General features: G+C 44.6%; 3 protein-coding genes across 5 annotated transcripts in view; 2 read left to right on the top strand and 1 right to left on the bottom strand.

Moving 5' to 3' along the window:
• Positions 1-903: 903 nt before the first annotated feature.
• LOC112072660 (nucleolar and spindle-associated protein 1) lies at positions 904-6,155 on the top strand. Of its 3 annotated transcripts, none has more exons than XM_024140049.2 (12): positions 904-1,544; positions 1,712-1,786; positions 2,555-2,731; positions 2,821-2,998; positions 3,314-3,409; positions 3,583-3,695; positions 4,000-4,050; positions 4,141-4,382; positions 4,599-4,765; positions 4,901-5,020; positions 5,491-5,593; positions 5,791-6,155. In XM_024140049.2, exons 1-12 carry the CDS (start codon positions 1,467-1,469, stop codon positions 5,876-5,878), a joined length of 1,488 nt encoding a protein of 495 aa, XP_023995817.1. In that variant the 5' UTR covers positions 904-1,466; the 3' UTR covers positions 5,879-6,155. The 3 variants fall into 3 exon arrangements, with proteins under 3 accessions (XP_023995817.1, XP_023995818.1, XP_023995816.1); XM_024140050.2 differs by having other exon boundaries at positions 2,552-2,731; positions 4,907-5,020; XM_024140048.2 differs by having other exon boundaries at positions 2,552-2,731.
• ndufaf1 (NADH:ubiquinone oxidoreductase complex assembly factor 1) lies at positions 6,023-9,762 on the bottom strand. Its single transcript, XM_024140051.2, has 5 exons — positions 9,528-9,762; positions 8,152-8,675; positions 7,747-7,932; positions 6,434-6,508; positions 6,023-6,340 (listed from the first exon to the last, which is right to left on the bottom strand). Exons 2-5 carry the CDS (start codon positions 8,650-8,652, stop codon positions 6,200-6,202), a joined length of 903 nt encoding a protein of 300 aa, XP_023995819.1. The 5' UTR covers positions 8,653-8,675; positions 9,528-9,762; the 3' UTR covers positions 6,023-6,199.
• Positions 9,763-9,819: 57 nt separating this feature from the next.
• LOC112072658 (RNA polymerase-associated protein RTF1 homolog) overlaps positions 9,820-20,500 on the top strand; it is a 27,222-nt gene continuing 16,541 nt past the window's right edge. The window contains 11 exon segments of the mRNA XM_070439878.1: positions 9,820-9,995; positions 11,088-11,219; positions 11,482-11,644; positions 12,032-12,230; positions 13,679-13,809; positions 15,994-16,037; positions 16,419-16,675; positions 16,974-17,224; positions 18,689-18,741; positions 19,788-19,819; positions 20,209-20,280. Coding sequence (XP_070295979.1) covers positions 9,912-9,995; positions 11,088-11,219; positions 11,482-11,644; positions 12,032-12,230; positions 13,679-13,809; positions 15,994-16,037; positions 16,419-16,675; positions 16,974-17,224; positions 18,689-18,741; positions 19,788-19,819; positions 20,209-20,280 — 1,418 coding nt within the window. The 5' untranslated portion in view covers positions 9,820-9,911.

Genomic DNA, 20,500 nt, shown 5'->3' with positions numbered 1-20,500 from the left:
TTATTTGCTCTGATTCATGTGCAGTGTTAATGAGTCTCCAGTCCTTTAGGTCACGTAGCAGATGAGACCTGCTTTATGAGGTGCTACAACCCCATGGCAGGATTAGACAGATGGGTATACAGATAACATTGACTTGRGTCCCAGCCCATGTGGGGGTGGAGGGGAACGAGGCAGTTGATGTACTGACTAAACAAGCACTAAGTAGTGGGGATGTTGAGGTTATAGTTTCAATGAGCAAAGCAGAAGCAAAAAGCCTGATATGGACAGYGATGGTGCAGAGATGACAGGAGCAGTTGACTAGAGATACTAAGGGCAGGCATTTATTTCAAGTACAGAGGAAAGTCGGGGAGGACGGTAAGGGAGGGACAGATTTTTACAAGATTAAGGGTGTGACACAGTCTGTTAAATAAGACCTTAAATGTGATAGGAATGCTTCCAACAGGAAAGTGTGATTATTGCCAGGAAACAGAGACAGTGGGGCATGTATTGCTACAGTGTGGGCAGTATCAGAGGGAAAGAGAGAGGCTGATATCTAGTATGAGGGAGAAGGGAGAAGGGGATACAAGAAATTAGTTTAAAGAGTATATTGAGTAAAACGTCATATTAGATATACTCTCAAATATTTAGTTATTTTTTTTAAGAGCAATGGGTCTGGCTGGTAGGATTTAGTGTCTCCCTGTCTCTATCCCACAATCCAGTACATTAGGTGGCGGTAATGCACCATAACGTTGGATGCCAACCAATAACCAATGCCAACCGATAAACCCCACCGAAGAAGAAGCCAGTTTGCCAACCCTGCTCTAGGGGTCTCGGCGCTACGTTAGTACGAGTTACTCATAGGGGCAGCGTTGCTGGTTCAAACACCTCTCAGACCGTGTTCCCCCTCGTTATAAACCTGACAACGGAAACACACTATTAATATTCACCTAATTAGCTAGTTGTAATGAAGCAACTTACTAAGACACATTGAGTGAGTTGACATGTTGCCTCTTCACAGATCGCTCGGGAATCAGCCCACACTGTTCCATCGTCCACAATGGAAAGTTGCTGGATTCCCGACATTTGGCTTCGTTCACTGCCTCATTCTCCAGGCTTTGGTCATCAGGATCGCAGTATTGAAATGACTCGAAATCATACATTTTTCTATTATTTTATTTCAAATGTCACGTTATTCAACTTCTGACCCAAAACATATATTTTAAGTGTCTTTTTCGGTTGTTTTATTCCGTGTTTTTACTGCCATCTAGCGGAGAACCTAGGTGCTGATAGAAATTAGTTTTGATTGGTTGCGATGTACTTCCGTGTACATCCGCCAGCCAATCAAATGGCTTATACTCCAGTTTTTTGAACCTGAGCATTTTAACCGTCAGGCGCGTCAGATAAATTGTCTGTAACTCGAAGCGGGAGCGGATTAGTTAAAACGTGTTGCAGTGACAAACTCATTTGTTTTAGGTAAAACAAGAAAAATGGAATTGGATTCCATGAAGTATGCCGAATTGCGCAGTCTTGCGAAGGAGGTTGGGCTCAAAACCTCAAAACTAAAGGTACAATAAATCGTAAACAGTAACGTTACGGCATTGGGTTGTTTGYGGGTTAGCTAACGCGTTAGCTAGCTAACGTTACCCAACTAATAGCTAGTTAACTTACTATATTATCCAYCACGTTGTTTTGCAGTGTACAACCTAGCTAACTTTGTTTTATGTGTTTAAAGGCTGATAAGCTTCTGAAGGCGCTCAAGGAGCACTTCCAGCAGCAACAACAACCGCAGGAAGATGTTGCAGTGGACGTACGTTAAGTTCTGTCTTGAGGCTCCCTCCAACTTCTGTTCAAATTATGATTTTTTCCCCCCCTTGATTTTGTTCTACTTTACTTAAAATCAATTTTTATTTGTCYCATGCGCCGAATACAAGACTTACTTACAAGCCTTTTAACCAACAATGCAGATGTGTAAAGCTATTTACTAAATAAATTGAAGTAAGCAAGAAAATAGAACAATGTAAAATAACAGTAACAAGGCAATATAGAAGGGGTACCGGTACAATGTGTGGGGGCACAGATTAGTCGAGGTAATATTTACATGTAGGTAGAGGTAAAGTGACTATGCATACTGTATACTACTACATTGATATTGATTACTGCATTGGGCTCCAGAGTGGCGCAGCGGTCTAAGGTACTACAGTCCCTGGTTCGAATCCAGGCTGTATCACATCCGGCCGTGATTGGGAGTACCATAGGGCAGARCACAATTGGCCCAGCGTCTTCTGGGTTTGGCCGGGGTAGGCTGTCATTGTCAATAATAMTTTGTTCTTAACTGACTTGCGTGGTTAAATACAGGTGTAAATTGATTACTGCATTGTTGGGATAAGAACTTGCAAGAAAGTCATTTCACTGTATTTGTGCACTTGACATTTTAAAAACGCAACTTATCACACTTCTACATGATCTGCAAGGTACACTGATTTCTCCTTAACTTTCTTTCTGTGTGTTTATAACTAGCTATGTTTGCGTTGTAATTTCACAGCCAGTAGAAAACCTCTGGTTGTGTATTTAGCAGGGAGATGAGACTGGCGTTGCTGCACAGGATGACATCAACTCAACCCAGGAAATCAACAATTCATCACATGATGATGATGATGAGCCTTCACTAAAACAACCAGCTCAGGAGTTTGTTACCAAACGTCGCGGTAGAGGGCGACCGAAGAAGAGGAAGGAGCCTGAAGATGAGGAACAGGTGTGTGTGCCCCAGCAGTGGTCTCCATGTGTCTTATGTTAAGGATATGTGTTTGAGAAACTGAACTATGGTGTTTTTTGATCATCTAGATGTTTGAGACGCTGGTTGAACCCAGAATCGACCAAGGGAGTGTTAAGAGAAGGAAAACGTCTGCCGCTAAGGATTCTGGGGTGGCAGCACCAGTGGAGGAGTCCCAGAAAACCAATGTTCAGACACAGCCTGAACCTGGCCACAAAGATGCAGTCCCGGCAGTGACGTTTGAGGAAGGTTAGTCTGGTGGACAAGGTTCAATTGTAGATTATTATGTAGCGCATCAACTCTGGTTTTAGTCACCTCATTAGGGTGGCAGGTAGCCTAGCGGTTAAGTCTTGGGCCAGTAACCGAAAGGTCGGTGGTTTGAATCCGAGTCGACTAGGTAAAAAAAAAAAAGATTTGTCTGGCCTTGAGCAAATCACATAACCCTAATTGCTCCTGTAAGTTGCTCTGGATAAGAACATCTGCTAAATGACTAAAATGTAAAAAAAAATATATATATATATATATATATATATATTGATCACATTCTCATATTGCTTTGTACAGGAGAGGGACAGAAGGTGGTGAAGCCAGTAGGAAGGATCCCTCGCCATGAGGGGCTCCTGAAGAGGACTAAGTCAATGCTGAAGCCTACTACACCAAGTTAGTCATCTGAATCATATGTTCTGTATCTACAGGATTTAAAACATTCAAGATGAAACATTTTTTAGGTCTTTGCTTGAAACGATGTCTGTCCGGAATGCATTAAGCTTCAAGATAAGTAGTGAAAATTCTGACCTGAAAAAAATAAACTATTTACACACTTTCTATCGTAGACTTCAGAAAGCTCCACGAGGCACATTTCAAGAGGATGGAGTCAATTGATTCGTACGTGGAAAGGAAGACCAAGCAAGTTGATTTGTTCAGAAGTTCAGTGAAGGAACTGAAGGTAATGAACTATATCCATCAAAACTCAACTCTGGACCTCAAAGCCAGTTCCACTGCGTTTTTTTAATCGGGGACTAATTTAGACTTGGGACACCAGGTGGGTGAAATCAATTATCAGGTAGAACAGAAAACCAACAGGCTCCGGACCTCGCAGGGTCAGAGTTGAATTCCCCTGAACTATATAATAGAGGTGGGGTTTGATGTTCAATCTCAAATAAGCCCATGGAATTATTTATTACAAAATTGTATAGCTGATTCATAAATGTATCAAATGGTTAATCAGATATTGTCTTGGTATTCTTCAGGTTCTCTCCGATAAGACTCTTCCTAAACCAACTGAAGGAAAACCTCCAGCAGTAAGTAGTACATGTTGAATCTTTTTAAGTTCTTAATTGGTTCCAAGTCAATTGTTGCTTGGTGTGATCAATCATTGATGTGTTTTCCAGATCACAACCTCGAGCTGTGCCTCCCTGTTCAGCCCAGCATCCCAGAGACCTGCCACAGACAGATGCAGACAGACTCGGTTCTCAGCCATCAAATCTGCCACGGATAAAAGTAGACTCTCGGCCAGTAAGCCAGCTACAGACAAACGCAGACAGACCCGGGTCTCTGCCACCAGCGTCCCTCACAAGGACACTGTTGTTCCATTCAGACCCACAGTCCTGTCCACTTGCAAGATCAATGTTCGGTGAGTCTTTTTTTTAAACATTGGTCTGATTTAGTTCGTACCAAGTACTTTACAGTGCTACTGAAACTTCTAGGTAAACCTCTTCTGGTGAACGTCACACCATGCCCGGTGTGATGAGTTTCTGCAAAATAGAAGTTAACTAACTTTTGTTCAGGTGACTGTTTTCTAGAATGACATGTTATAGAATAAGTCCAACTGTTGTTTTTTTTTGTAAAGGTTCTCTCAGGCTACTCGGGATAATGAGCACAAGAGGTCCATGGTCAAGACACCAGCACGCGCGTCAACCCGTGTGGAACTCGTCACTCCTGGGAAAGAGACTAAAGTTGTTGGCGGGAAACGTGAAGTCAATAAGCCCTCTGTTCTCTCTAGCACCAAGACACCAGGTAACGTCCTTTCTAAATCTAGATCACGTTAAATCTAATTTCTATGTAGTCTTTACTTTGCATTTTCTATGCATTACAACTGAATGGATTCCTTTCTGTTTTCTATTGTATTTTTCCTCTTTTTATTTTTATAAGGAACAGCATTTGTGTTTAATGCAAACACCAGTGTTCTTTCTAACACTCCTGGAACGAATAAGGCCAACTTTGATCTGAAGGCCAGTCTCTCTAAGCCTCTCACCTACAAGCCTCACAGGGGTAAGTCAATAGACACGATAAACCAGGGCGTTATTGACTAGACACGATAAACCAGGGTCTAGTCAATAACGCCCTGGTTTATCGCGTCTGGTCGATAACGCCCTGGTTTATCGCGTCTGGTCGATAACGCCCTGGTTTATCGCGTCTGGTCGATAACGCCCTGGTTTATGCGGTCTGGTGGATAACGCCCTGGTTTATCGCGTCTGGTCGATAACGCCTGGTTTATCGCGTCTGGTCGATAACGCCCTGGTTAATCGCGTCTATTGGTCGATAAGCCCTGGTTTATCGCGTCTGGTCGTAACGCCCTGGTTTATCGCGTCTGGTCGATAACGCCTGGTTTATCGCGTCTTGTCGATAACGCCCTGGTTTATCGCGTCTGGTCGATAACGCCCTGGTTTATAACGCCCTGGTTTATAACGCCCTGGTTTATCGCATCTGGTCGATAACGCCCTGGTTTATCGCGTCTGTAGGGAAGCTGAAGCCTTATGGAGAGACCAAGGAGAACACAGCTGACCAGTCTCAGATTGTTCCTTCACACCAGAAGAACTACAAACAGCACCCGGTTCAGACAAGGTGAGTATCGAGAACCAAAAAGTTAAAAGTGGATGGGGGAATTTGAGTAATTGACAAAAGCTGGGAATTAAATCGTTCGTTGTTTACTCAAAACATCGGAGAAAAACATCCAAGGGAACTAATTGAGTCTCTGTCCTGAAACTTGTTCACTGTCTGAATTGCCTGCTGTATTGATTTCCATATTTATTTGATTCAAGGGAGGAAAGGAGGACAAAACAGACTGAAGACAGGAAGCAGAAGAAAGTGAATATGCTTGGAGCCAGACGAGGCCTCGTCATGACCTAATTATTCTGTAATTTTCCCCCCACTTCTGTAAAGTTTAGACACTGTTTTTACATCTGTCGTGTTCTTACTGCATCCGTCCTCTATACTGTTCCAACCTGTTATGATTGTTCAATTTTCGTCTGTAGTTCCTCAAACACTTCACTATTACAATGTTATGAACTTTATTGTTCACATTAACATGTTGGTCATCTGTAATTCACATGTTTTACAGTGCGTAACAAGTTTTTGTACTTTTTCAGAATTGTAAATACATGTAGTAAATTTGACATTTCCCGAAGTAGCATCTTTTTTTTTTTAGGACTTGGTAGGTGATGCTTGTCCTCAGACTTCAGGGTTCCTCTTGTATACCTCATATGCAAACGCCTCTGTGTGCGCACGGTCGTTACACACAGCAACAAAATCAATCTCCAGCTGAAATGGACCATCTGCCTTATCACCCAACGTTATTCCAATGGTGTTAACCTAGGAGCACAAAACGGACATTAGAGTGGCAAAAAAAACGTAGCAAGTGAATCATAGTTTTACCCTTGTCTGAGTACTATGTAGTACACTTACCTTGTCCAACCAGAGAGGATGCTGATCATCTTGTATCCTCCCACGACTAGAGAGGAAGAATTTAGAGAATGGAATCTGTAACGGTGCAATTAAATGTTAGCATCTAAATACTTCTGGACCATTAGTAGTCACAACTAAGATCACACGGCGATAGCCTCGCTCATGTCCTATAGTAGTCACAACTAAGATCACACGGCGATAGCCTCGCTCATGGATCCACGAAGAAGAGAGATAAACATTCCAGATGTCGCTATAAGGAGTAGATAACGAGCGATAGCATCGCTTTCATTATAGTCCAATAAGATACACGGCGATAGCCTCGCTCATGTCCCATAGTAGTCACAACTAAGATCACACGGCGATAGCCTGCTCATGTCCATAGTAGTCACAATAAGATCACACGGATAGGCTATTCTATATAGTCCAACTAAGATCACAACGGCGATAGCTCGCTCATGTCCATAGTAGTCAGCGACCTAAGATAGTAGTCACAACTAAGGTCCTATGTACTGTGTGAGACGCAAACAATTTGAAGACAGTTTCCTGAAATGAAAAGCCAAAACCAAGCAAGGGAGACTTGGAGCACGTTCAGTAAGAAATGGGCTGTGTAAAACAAAAATATGCCTCTGTAGACACTGGAATCATATCTCTATTCATGGCATTTCTATCTGCAACTGAAATCAAAGTTTATTTGTCACGTGTGCCGAATACAACAGGTGTAGACCTCACAGTGAAATGCTTACTTACAGGCTCTAACCAATAGTGCAAAAAAGGTGTTAGGTGAACAATAGGTAAGTRAAGAAATAAAGCAGCGAGGCAACATACAGACACTGGTTAGTCAGGCTGATTGAGGTAGTATGTACATGTAGATATAGTTAAAGTGACTGCAGAGATGAACAGAGTAGCAGTAGCGTAAAAGGGGTTGGTGGGTGGCGGGACACAATGCAGATAGCCCGGTTAGCCAATGTGCGGGAGCACTGGTTGGTTGGCCCAATTGAGGTAGTATGTACATGAATGTATAGTTAAATTGACTATGCATATAAGATAAACAGAGTAACAGTATAACTTTAGTCCGTCCCCTCGCCGCGAACCAGGGACCCTCTGCACACAACAACAGTCACCCACGAAGCATCGTTACCCATCGTTCCACAAAAGCCGCGGCCCTTGCAGAGCAAGGAGAACCACTACTTCAAGGTCTCAAAGCGAGTGATGTAACCGATTGAAACGCTATTAGCGCGCACCACCGCTAACTAGCTAGCCATTTCACATCGGTTACAGCAGCAGCGTCAAAAAAGTCCCTGGCTAGGCTGTACCTTGACATCTTGCCAGTAAGGTCCTCCCCGTGTGTACAGGAAGTAACTGTACATGTCGTTCTTCTGGTGTGAGAAGTAGGTCTCCGCCCCGACGTTAATCATCCATGGTCGCCCGTCACCACGGATACGCAGGTGCAGGGTGTTAAAGCTGGACCAATCGTGATGCTTCTTACTGTCAAACGAACCCTAGAGAAAAAATGTTTTTGGGGTTAACATCTCGCATGGCCATGGTTGAGTCATGGAACTGATGGAAGGACGTGCTCAATGTTTGGCAGATGTTTAATCTTACTGGGGAGGAAAGACTAGCCTGAGTACCGGTGTTTGTATAATCATGCCAACTTGAGTTGGCAAGAGGGCAGAAACAGACTGGCACCCGGGCTAAGTTAAGACAGCATCAGTACTAACCATGGGCGGTTTGGAACGCAGCGTGCAGTATCCACTATATCGTGTCTCTCCGTCCCTGGGGGGAGCAGAACAGAGGGTCCCATACATCAGACATGTAGCGTTGTTCCTGCCTAGCTTCAGATAGGCCTCACTCCTCCCGCCGATCTCTTGGTCTGAAGATACTGTCCACTGCTCCAGGCTCTCTGGCCCTCTGAACTCCCAGATCACCCTGGTCTGTTCCAGGATATGTTCAATCAGTGGCTTTCCCTCTGGCCCTGCCCAGCGGCCCAGAAACTCATTCTTCAGCAGTGTCAAATGCTTTCGTATCCCCTCCACACCTTTATTGAAGTCAAACTTCTTCCATATGGGGGTGTTGTCCTGTGTCTGGCCTGGCCGTCTGTACTCTCCTCCAGAGATAGCCCTCCATCCCACAGACAGGTGTGGGGCCAAGAGTCTCTGTTTGTAGCAGGATCCAAGAAATCTCACTGCTGGGGTGAAATGTGTAGCTCTTGACACTGCCATAAAAAGTAATCCTGGTTTCTTGCCTTAATGTTGGGGGGGGGGGGGAGACAAAAGTGGTCGTTAAGTATTGACTGTCAAGAGGACCAAGTACTATGTCACAGTCAGGGCATTGTCATGTTCATTGCCATAGGTATCCCTTGATCATCTCACTCAGTTCCGTTACACATAAATCATTGACGATGACGAAAGCATCTTCTGTAAAGGGGATGTTTTGTTGTGCCGCGACACTCGGTCTGAACATTAAACACGCATTTCTTGCGATACTGTTTTGGAAGCATAAGAACCTTATATTTCATATCAGCAATAAATAAATTAAATTGATACACCGTTTATTGGGTTAGGATTCCCACACGACCATATTTCCATGTTACAGCGCTTGTTTACGGAAAACAGACGGAAGACAGAGTGGACAACCTGTGCTAAGTACGCCACAAACGTGTTTTACTTAAAAAGGTACTGTCTGCTGCAACTGTGTTAACCGGTTAWAACTGTTTACTTTAATAGTGTGTATTTTGCATTWGAGAAATTATTTTGATGTGATATGAAAGTATAGGGATTTGTTTCTAGAACAGTAACGAGATTGAGAATCGATTAAAATCAACACGTATAGATGAGTACTTGGCTGTTTTGGCTTCCAGAGCCAATTCGCCCTTTAAACAGARCATGTAACATTGGATAAGGAGTAACGTTAGGCTCCTTTAGTGCAATATTGGGCTAAGCCATTAGCTAGGTGACCACAGCAACATTCTGTAACAGGACATCCAGGTTCTGGTTAATAGTCATGAAGACAAGCTAAGTGAATAACAGAATGTACAATATCAATCAACTCATTTTGATAGCAGGAAATGTAATGTTTTGTCGTTAACGTTACTTACCCGTTGGCTACACGGCGAATGACAGCTGAACTTGATGCCGGTTGGATCGGTCTCACGAATTTATTTATAACTGGCCTTAAGTAAATAGYATTGTGTTCTTCACTTTGTAGCGTAGAATTACATACGATAAAATCAATATAATCTCTAACCGACTTTATAAATGTGTAATCATGATTAAAGAATACGGAAGCGTGCAAATGCAAGGTTGTGGTCCGTCCAGATAAAAGCCCTCCCTGAAATCACTGCTAGTGATTTTCGGTTCCACTTGTTCTCTACTGTCTCTCCCCGTTGCGCATGTTCAGTTGTATATCGCCCGTTAWGGAGGACTGCGGAGTTTAGCTAGCTCATGTTCAACAGCACCACCGACGACCATATAGCTTAATCATGGTGAATGTAAAGAAGCGGAAAGGTCGAGTCGTTATCGACTCTGACTCTGAAGACAGTGCTAGTGATGATAATTTAGATCAGGTAAGGATGCAACTTGTCTGGTTTCTATGCGTTTTCCGCTCTCGGTGTTGACAACTGGTATAAGAACAGTCTGGGTTTTTCAGCTAACTAGGTAATGTTAGCTGTGCCTAGAGTTTGGAGGAAAACACCGCGCCATAGGCCTGACGTTTCATTGGCTTTATTCAGTTCCAGTTTATAGTATCATGTAGCAACAATAAGTGTTGTGATAATTTGCTAATCAAAGAATACAGTGACCTACGGATTTATAACGGTATCTTCTGCATGACCCGAAGGGCGCAGCTGAAGTTCTATTTTGATGTTGACAAGACAGCTAGCTAACGTTAGCTAGCCAGCTAAAGTTAGCGTCGGAACAATGTGTTGTACGATAGACTGTCCCGTCTCTGTACAGCCAATGGTGTTGCTATAAAGACATGTCAATCGTAGATTTAGCATAGCCTTACATGCAGCAGTGAAGATGATCATTTGCTGGCTTTGGTATTAAACATCCTGATAGTAAATTAGTTAGGTAGCTAGCAACAATTCGGCCTGTTGATTACATTTTTGCTTTGGTAAACATACAATTAAACATTGACACAAGCTTCAACAGGGCTCATAGAATAAGTTAAGTTTCTCACTGTAAAATACGAACACATAATAAAGACGAGTGACTGATAAACTATAGTACTACAATGCTTCCACACATGCAACAAGCCTCTAAATATACTGTAAAGTTGTAGTCAACAAAAATGTAACATTTACATGTTCTGCTGTCCTCTGAGCAGGCCATACAGAATTCATCCTGTATAAATCAATCCATACTAACTATTGAACATATCTTATGTTATAAARGATGTAAGCTCCTCCACTATTCTACCTGCCCATTGTCTATCACTCTATAGGCCTTTTCAGACACAATCGCCCAGGCTTTAAACTTACCCCTCTGTCTTGTGTATCCCACCGTGTGACACCCAGGCGCTTCTGTCTCAATCCATATTAACTGTTAACAACACCTATTTTTATAATAGGATGTCGGCTTCTCCACCTTGTGTCTGTTTGATATACTGTATCAGGAGTTCAGGCACTCACCTCTGTCTCTCACCCTGTGGCACCCAGGAGCTTCTGTCTCTGGCCACCAAGAGGAAGAGGGTGGACTCGGATGACCAGCAGGATAACCAGCAGGATGACCAGCCAGTCAGCAAGCCTGCAGCCTCATCAGACTCGGAGACATCAGACAGTGATGATGAGGTATGAATCTCCTCTCTGTATCTATTTTGATCTCCATAGGGCTGGTTTCCTGGACTAAGAAGCATGCTCAACTGAGGATCTCCTTTTTTTAATAAAATGTTTTAGTCCCTAACTAGGTTTGACCTGGGTCCAGGAAACCAGCCCTTATACTAGTGGCATGAAAGAGTCATGTTAATATCACCATATCTTTTTATACAGTCCTTGATGCTCCACTTGACAACATTGTGTTTGCTGATTCTATGTGTATGTTGTTTTCACATAGTGGACCGCCGGGGGTCCTAAAGTCAAGAAGAAAGTTAAGCCAGGGAAACCGACAACAACAGAGAAGAAGAAAGAGGCGGCGAAGAAGAAGAGAGTTCATAAAGCTGCAGCGTCCGGTAGTTCTGGTGGAGACAGTTCAGCTGACAGTTCTGCCCCCGAGGAGGGTACGTTGTCCTGAGACCCCAGGCTCATTCTCCATTCATCTTTCCTCTATACTTCTCATCCTCTCTCCTTGCCTCCTTCTCAAAACACATTGGAGAGGATGATCCGAGGGGAGAGACCACGGATCTTCTCATTCTATATACACTTGAAAAGGAGATGAGATGCAAGTAATCTTTGAAAGACTAATTGAGATAGACCCCCAAGTGAGTTGTTGATTGCTGCCAGTGGTTAATTTGACCAGTTGATTTGACTCTTGCGTATCTACCAACTAATAATGCTAACTAACTCCATGTAATGGTCTCCTCCTCCAGGCGATAGGAGACGTGGAATCACAGAAAGACACATTGAGAGAGATGTTTATCTTATTATGTAATGGTCTCTTCCTCCAGGTGAGGTGTCTGACTCCGAGAGCAACACCTCTGCCTCCAGCTCAGACTCCTCGTCGGAGGACGATGTGTTCAGGGACGGCTACGGAGAGGACCTGATGGGAGACGAGGAGGACAGGGCTCGGCTGGAGCAGATGACTGAGAAGGAGAGGGAGCAGGAGCTCTTCAACAGGATAGAGAAGAGGGAGGTGCTCAAGAGGAGGTAAGACTACTGCAGGAAGTTGGAACTATAAGGGACAGTTTCCTGGATGCAAATTTAGCCTAGTCCTGGACTAAGAAGCAAAAGTGATCGTTGAGTACAGATCCGGGTCTGCTTGTGAACTGTTATTGTATTGTTAGTAGTTCATATGAAGAATATAAGGTGAGACTAGGAGGAGCAGGAGAGTTGTGACTGAGACTGTCGTAGGGCAGGAGAGGTGTGACTGAGACTGTCGTAGGGCAGGAGAGTTGTGACAGACTGTCGTAGGGCAGGAGAGTTGTGACAGACTGTCGTAGGGCCGGAGAGGTGTGACAGACTGTCGTAGGGCGGGAGAGTTGTGACTGAGACTGCCGTAGGGCGGGAGAGTTGTGACTGAGACTGCCGTAGGGCCGGAGAGCTGTGACTGAGACTGCCGTAGGGCCGGAGAGCTGTTGACTACTGAGAACTGGCAGGCCGCCCTCAGGGCCGACATGCTGTTGTACATGAGACTCCGCGTAGGGCCGGAGAGGTGTGACAGACTGCCGTAGGCCGGAGAGGTGTGACTGAGACTGCCGTAGGCGGGAGAGTTGTGACTGAGACTGCCGTAGGCCGGAGAGCTGTGACTGAGACTGCCGTAGGGCCGGAGAGCTGTGACTGAGACTGCCGTAGGGCCGGAGAGCTGTGACTGAGACTGCCGTAGGGCCGGAGAGCTGTGACTGAGACTGCCGTAGGGGCCGAGAGAGCTGTGACTGAGACTGCCGTAGGGCCGGAGAGGTGTGACTGAGACTGCCGTAGGGCCGGAGAGTGTGACTGAGACTGCCGTAGGGCCGGAGAGCGTGACTGAGACTGCCGTAGGGCCAGGAGAGTGTGACTGAGAACTGACCGTAGGCGGAGAGAGTGTGACTGAGACTGTCCCGTAGGCAGGAGAGGGTGACTGAGACTCCGTGGAGGCCACGCGTGGAGAGGTTTGACTGTAGATGGTGTGTTGGGCTCAACCAAAAATATAAAAGCAACATTTAAATGTTCATTTTTACCATAAGCCGCTGCCAATGTTGTGTTTGAATTGGAATGCATATAATTGCATTTATCAAGGCAATTAAATGCACAGAGATATCTTAATGAAATCCTGAGCCAATTGTTGTCATTCATTCACCCGCCATCACCTTTAGTCTCGTCCTCGATGCGCAGCTCGTCTAAGGCACTGCATCTCAGTGCTAGTGGCGTCACTACAGACACTCGGTTCGAATCTAGGCTGTATCACAACTGTCCGTAATTGGGAGTCCCATAGGCTGCGCACACAATTGGCCCCAGCGTCGTCGGTTTGCCGGTGTAACTGACTTGCCAAGTTAAATAAAATAAAAAATATAAATTTTACAAAACAGGAAAAAAAATAAAAATAATTATGACTATCCCTTGATATGTATATCTTGATTTATTGCTCTGTATATCCCATAATCGAACATCTCTTACAGATTTGAAATAAAAAAGAAACTGAAGACGGCGAAGAAGAAGGAGAAAGAGGAGAAGAAGAAGAAGGACGAGGAAGAACAGAAAAAGAGATCATCCGTCATCATGAAGACCGGACTCATCAGACCTGCAGGTGGTGAGTTCATCCTCTGAAACAATTCTAAAGACGCACTGTGAAGGAGTACGACGTATTGGAGGGAGATATGGACATGAAGCAGGAAGATAGACATCAGGATAGAAATGAGGTAGATAGTCAGAAGGCAGGGTAAAGGGACTAGACATCAGGATAGATAATAATGAGGTAGATATGTACATGAAGGCAGGTAAAGGGACTAGACACAGGATAGATAATAATGAGGTAGATATGTACATGAAGGCAGGGTAAAGGGACTAGACATCAGGATAGATAATAATGAGGTAGATATGTACATGAAGGCAGGGTAAAGACTAGACATCAGGATAGATAATAATGAGGTAGATAGTACATGAAGGCAGGTAAAGTGACTAGAATCGATAGATAAAAGGTATTGAGGTAGATATGTACAATGAAGGCAGGGTAAAGGACTAGACATCAGGATAGATAATAATGAGGTAGATATGTACATGAAGGCAGGTAAAGGGACTAGACATCAGGATAGATAATAATGAGGTAGATATGTACAGTGAAGGCAGGGTAAAGTACTAGGAATCAGGATAGATAATAATAAGGTATTAGAGGTAGATATGTACATAGGCAGGTAAAGGGACTAATAGATAGATAATTATATGAACGAGATAATGTACATGAAGGCAGGTAAAGACTAGACATCGGATAGATAATAATGAAGGTAGATATGTAACATGAAGGGCAGGGTAAAGTGACTAGGAATCAGGATAGATAATAATAAGGTATTAGAGGTAGATATGTACATGAAGGCAGGGTAAAGTGACTAGACATCTGGATAGATAATAAGAAGAGTAAAATAAAGAACATATTAGCAGCAGCAGCACATGAATGTGAAAGTATAGTGCATTTGGAAAGTATTCAGACCCCTTGACTTTTTTCACATTTTGTTACGTTACAGCCTTATTCTAAAATTGATTAAATTGTTTGTTTCTCATCTCTACACACAATGCCCCACAATGACATCACAATGCCCCACAATGACATCACAATGCCCCACAATGACATCACAATGCCCCATAATGACATCACAATGCTCCATAATGACCAAGCAAAAACAGGTTTTTAGAAATAGTATTCAGACCTTTTACTCAGTACTTTGTTGAAGCAGCTTTGGCAGTGATTACAGCCTTGAGTTTTCTTGGGTATGACGCTACAAGCTTGGCACACCTGTATTTGGGGAGTTTCTCTCATTCTTCTCTGCAGATCCTCTCAAGCTCTGTCAGGTTGGATGGGGAGCGTCGCTGCACAGCTATTTTCAGGTCTCTCCAGAGATGTTTGATTGGGTTCAAGGCTGGGCCACTCAAGTACATTCAGAGACTTGTCCTGAAGTCACTCCTGCATTGTCTTGGCTGTGTGCTTAGGGTCGTTGTCCTGTTGGAAGGTGAACCTTCACCCCAGTCTGAGGTCCTAAGTGCTCTGGAGCAGCTTTTCAACAAGGATCTCTCTCTGTACTTTGATCTGTTCATCTTTCACTTGATCCTGACTAGTCTCCCAGTACCATCCCCCACAGCATGATGATGCTGCCATCATTGTGCCAGGTTTCCTCCAGACATGATACTTGGCATTGAGGCCAAGGAGTTCAATCTTGGTTTCATCAGACCAGAGAATCTTGTTTCTCATGGTCTGAGTCCTTTAGGTGCCCTTTGGCAAACTCCAAGCGGGCTGTCATGTGCCTTTTACTGAGGAGTGGTTTCCGTCTGGCCACTCTACCATAAAGGCCTGATTGGTGGAGTGCTGCAGAGATGGTTGTCCTTCTGGAAGGTTCTCCCATCTCCACAGAGGAACTCTGGAGCTCTGTCAGAGTGACCATCGGGTTCTTGGTCACCTCCCTGACCAAGGCCTTCTTCCCCGATTGCTCAGTTTGGCCGGGCGGCCAGCTCTAGGAAGAGTCTTGGTGGTTCCAAACTTCTAACATTTAAGAATGATGGAGGCCACTGTGTTCTTGGGGACCTTCAATGCTGCAGAAATGTTTTGGTACCTTTCCCCAGCTCTGTGCCTCGACACAATCCTGTCTCTGAGCTCTACGGACAGTTCCTTCGACCTCATGGCTTGGTTTTTGCTCTGACATGCACTGTCAACTGTGGAACCTTATATAGACAGGTGTGTGCCTTTCCACCCTATTTCCCTCATGTCCAATCAATTGAACTACCACAGGTGGACTCCAATCAAGTTGTAGAAACATCTCAAGGATGATCAATGTAAACAGGATGCACCTGAGCTCAATTTAGAGTCTCATAGCAAAAGGTCTGAATACTTATGTAAATACGTTATTTTTTTTATATTTACATTTGCAAAAATTTCTGAAAACCTGTTTCCGCTTTGCCATTATGGGGTATTGTGATGTCATTATGGGGTATTGTGATGTCATTATGGGGTATTGTGATGTCACTATGGGGTATTGTGTGTAGATTGATGAGGGGAAAAAATAATTGAATCCATTTTAGAATAAGGCTGTAACGTAACAAAATGTGTAAAAAGTCATTTTGAATACTTTCCGAATGTGCTGTATATTATTAAACAACACACCACATTGTGTTCCATAGTCCTTACAGGTACATTGTGACTACGTTCTCCTGTAGGTGATGTCCCACAACAAGGAGAGGAGAACTAAACGGGATGAGAAGCTAGATAAAAAGTCTCAGGCCATGGAGGAACTGAAAGCGGAGAGAGAGAAGAAGAAAACCAGGACAGCGGAGCTCCTGGCGAAACGGCAGCCCCTGAAGACCAGCGAGGTGTACTCCGACGATGAGGAGGAGGAAGAGGAGGAGGATGATGACAAATCCTCAGTAAAGAGCGATCGCAGTTCACGCTCTTCATCTTATTCCGAAGACGACGAGTGAGTATCTATCCATCAGCTGTGGGTGGATAAAAAAAAAAAAAAAACATTTTATTAAAACAATTCGTACAAAGGTTACTGGTATTGCTGGAGTTTAATGTCAAACACTGGAAATGAGTAGTTCCTTAATAGGTCTATATAACTTTATGTTGAATTTCGTCTTGAAGATTTAGTTGGTCTAAGAAAGCCCATTTCAGTAACCTTGTAACTTTTATTTCTGACTCCTTCTGAAACCTTTCTGCTTGACCAACGATCAGTGACCAATGTTTCTGTGTTTTCTGTCTGGGGATGTTTCCAGGAAAGGGGAGACGCCACCAAAATCTCAGCCCGTGTCACTGCCAGACGAGCTGAACCGGATCCGTCTGTCCCGACACAAACTGGAGCGCTGGTGTCACATGCCGTTCTTCCAGAAGACCGTCAGCGGCTGCTTCGTACGGATCGGCATCGGGAACAGTAGTAGCAAACCAGTTTACAGGGTAACGACAGGCTGCTTCGTACGGATAGGCATCGGGAACAGTAGTAGCAAACCAGTTTACAGGGTAACGACAGGCTGCTTCGTACGGATCACATATATGTCTAGCCTAGTAGTACGCGCGTACTAGTTGATTCCGAGGACAGAGCTTAGTTGTACACACACAAGTTTGGTTGACTCTACCGAGCGTCATATAACTAGGAGCTCTATACGTTCACGGATAGGGTGCATGCGAGGAACAGTCAGTATGTCTAAACAACACAGCTTTAGGACATGGGTGCAACGACAGTGACTGCTCCGAGTTTTCGAGGAGTAGGGGCAGTCGGAACAGAGGCGAGGGAGTATACTGCAGTGATGGTAACGGGTTAAACCTTTGTAACTAGACCTTGCTTCGTACGTGAGAGCATTCGGGAACAGTACGCTTAAGAACGAGAGTCGCGCGAGTTTTTTTAACGCGTAGGTGCTCTGAGAGGAAGGTGCGAGGACTGCTTCGTAAATCCGGCATGAGAGCAATCCGGGTAGAGAGAGTGAAAGGCAAAACCAGTTTACGGGTAAGACAAGCTGCTTCGTACGGGATTAGGCTATGCTGGGCACCAAAGTAGCTCCAAGCTCTATGAGCGGCAGATGTGTTACACACAGAGGGAACGAACAGGCGGACATAATACGAGTTACTGCTGAGGAGAGTCGCGGCTGTGAAGCGAGAGGTGAGCTAAACGCTGTCTAATCAGTCTCAGACAAAGAGGGGGAGAGTAAGGGACAGAGGCTTGAAGCAGTTCGTGAGGAATAAAGGCAGTCGGGGAGAAACGAGTGCCCTTAGTTTAGTGGAGGTGAGTACACGCGAGTTCCTCGAATCCAGGGGTAACGCTACAGGACTCTGGCGTAATGTGAGGTAGCGAGAGGGTACCCTCGGGACTACGATCACCAGTAGCAAACCAGCTTGTTAAAGCAGAGTACCACACGCACCAGGATGGCTTTCTTCTCCGTTACGGAGTGAGGCATCGGGGGACGACGATAGTCCTAAGACAACATGCGCCAAGCCAGCAGTTTTACGAGGAGGTGAAGCGACCGGACAAAGGGTTGCTGTGCGGTGTGAGAGGCAGGCTCCGATCGGGAGACATGTTGAGGAGAAGACCAGGTTTTAACAGGATAAAGACAGGCTGCTTTCGATAACGGATCAGGGGCCCTAGTCGCGGGAAGCAGGTACGGTTCCAGGGCATGAGCAGTTGTTATTACGAGTAAGGTCGTACAGGTCACTATGTATTGTGTCGCTACAGGGAAGAGCGGGAAGCGGGACACAAGTCAAGTCCAAACGAAAGACAGATGTTTAGGACGGGTAACGACATGGCTAGCGTAATCGCTGAGCGAGGAAAATTGGACAAAGTCAGTCGGTGAATTAACGAGAGTAGCTGAGCGAAGCCAGTTTCTCACTAGTGTAGACAGGAGCAGGAGCGCGTTCGGCTATAGTTACGTGGTCGGAATGCATTCGTAGGAAGGCAGAGCTAGTGCACAAACCCAGTTTATTCAGGCAAGGGTAACGACAGGCTGCTTCGTACGGATAGGCATCGGGAACAGTAGTACAAAACCAGTTTACAGGGTAAACGAGATGCACTTTATTGAGCGCCTGCTTTCCCCTGAGCCCAGACTTAAAGTCCTACTCCACCTCTTTTCACGCCTCATTTGTCACCGTGATTTACTGAACAAAAGGCACATCTCAATAGCGTGCTCCGGTATCCTCCATCGACATGGCACGGCGTGGGAGCTTCCGTCGTTCGGTACCAATATACTTGTTTCTCGTTCATACGCGTCGAGTTGTTTCTTCGTCACAAGTCTCTAATTCTGTGTCTCATCTGCGTTATTCTCCTTCTATCGTCTGCTTCGCTATGTCGCGCTAACTAAGTGGTACCCTCAACTTGCGTTTGTTCAGTCCTGTTCTGATGATTGTTGACGATTGAATTCATCGCGTACATATTGGTGCTAGCTCTCGCTCTTCTAGTCTCCGGATTGTTCCGCATAGTGCATGCTAAAGTCTCGTGTCTTCTCCTGCTCTGTTGAGTCCTCCTAATTGGAGTGCCTCGTTACTAGCTCTCTTTGATGGTTCTTCGCTCAGTTTCCAGCCTCTCTCACATTGACTTATCTTCGTTAGTATCCGTTCTATGTCTGCTATCACTCTGTTAGCGCAAGAGATGCGATCTCCGTCTACCTTGTTCCTCGTTAGTCCTCTATTGTTCCTCGTTAGGGCCCTCTATTGTTCCTCGTTAGCCGCTCGTATTGTTATCTTACTCGCACGTTGGGGTGTAACGGATAATGTATGTTTAATTTTCTGCTCGTTAGTCCTGTGCTATTGTCTTTCGTCGAGTTATGAGTCCCAACTGAGAATGTTATCGCGATACGGGCCATGAGTGAACGCGTCTAATTAGTTGATCGTCAGCAATAGTTGACTTGTGATTAGTTTACGCGATAGGTACCTACTCGTAGTGTTCTTTCATGCGTTACAGTGCCATGTCATCTGTGGGTGTCGGTCACGTTACCGTATGAGGTGATGTAGCTTTCTCGTTAGTACGCTCGTCTGTACTGGTGTAGTCTACGCTCTTAGACTCTATTTCGTCTTCCTACGTTGCACACCTCTGGATTGGTTCTCAGTTGAACCCTTTGCTACTGGTGTTTACGCTCAGGCAAGAATGAGCAGGCCATATATCGCAACATCAGAGGGCACCAACTTAAGCTACTTCTTGACACTGCTGTTGCACTCTGTGTCTTTTAACAAAAACAACTTTATTTTGCTCAAAACAGTATTTTCTTTACCTTGTGTCTGTGCTTACATATTACTAGTATGAATTCGTGGGATAATTGTCAGTTTACAATGAAAAAAGTAGTAAATAGCTGTGAATTGCGTCTTTAACTTGTCTAAGACTGAAACATCATGCACTCAATGGTGAAATTCTGTGTCTGGGAAACTAGGCCCATCTGAGTCCTAGTTCCCATGTTTTTATAACTTTGTTTTTTCAGTTATGTACAATAATGAGTATTTATGTAATTCCCTGTGATAAGGTGGCTGAAATAGTTTGACGATGGTAGAGACGGCTAAAGTGTACCAGTTGGGAACGACCGGACGAACAAAGGACTCCAGTTACAGGTACGGCATCCTTCATCTAAAACTACTCACCTCTTACCTGCTATATACCCCTTGGCTTCTCTTTCTTTATCCTGTTTTCTCTCCACCTCTTTCGCTCTCTTTCCACTCACTCCATTCCTGTTTCGCTATCTCCTCTTCATGTTTCCTCTAGTCTTTTCCTACGTTTTCCTCATCCTCCTTTCTGTTTCTCGATCCTCTCCTCCAGCTCTTTCTGTTTCTC

Source organism: Salvelinus sp. IW2-2015, unplaced genomic scaffold, assembly GCF_002910315.2.
Source record: "Salvelinus sp. IW2-2015 unplaced genomic scaffold, ASM291031v2 Un_scaffold1993, whole genome shotgun sequence".
In the NCBI taxonomy this organism is placed as follows: Eukaryota; Metazoa; Chordata; class Actinopteri; order Salmoniformes; family Salmonidae; genus Salvelinus; species Salvelinus sp. IW2-2015.
Note: the sequence above shows the minus strand (reverse complement) of the source record. Positions and strands in the feature narration are given on the sequence as shown.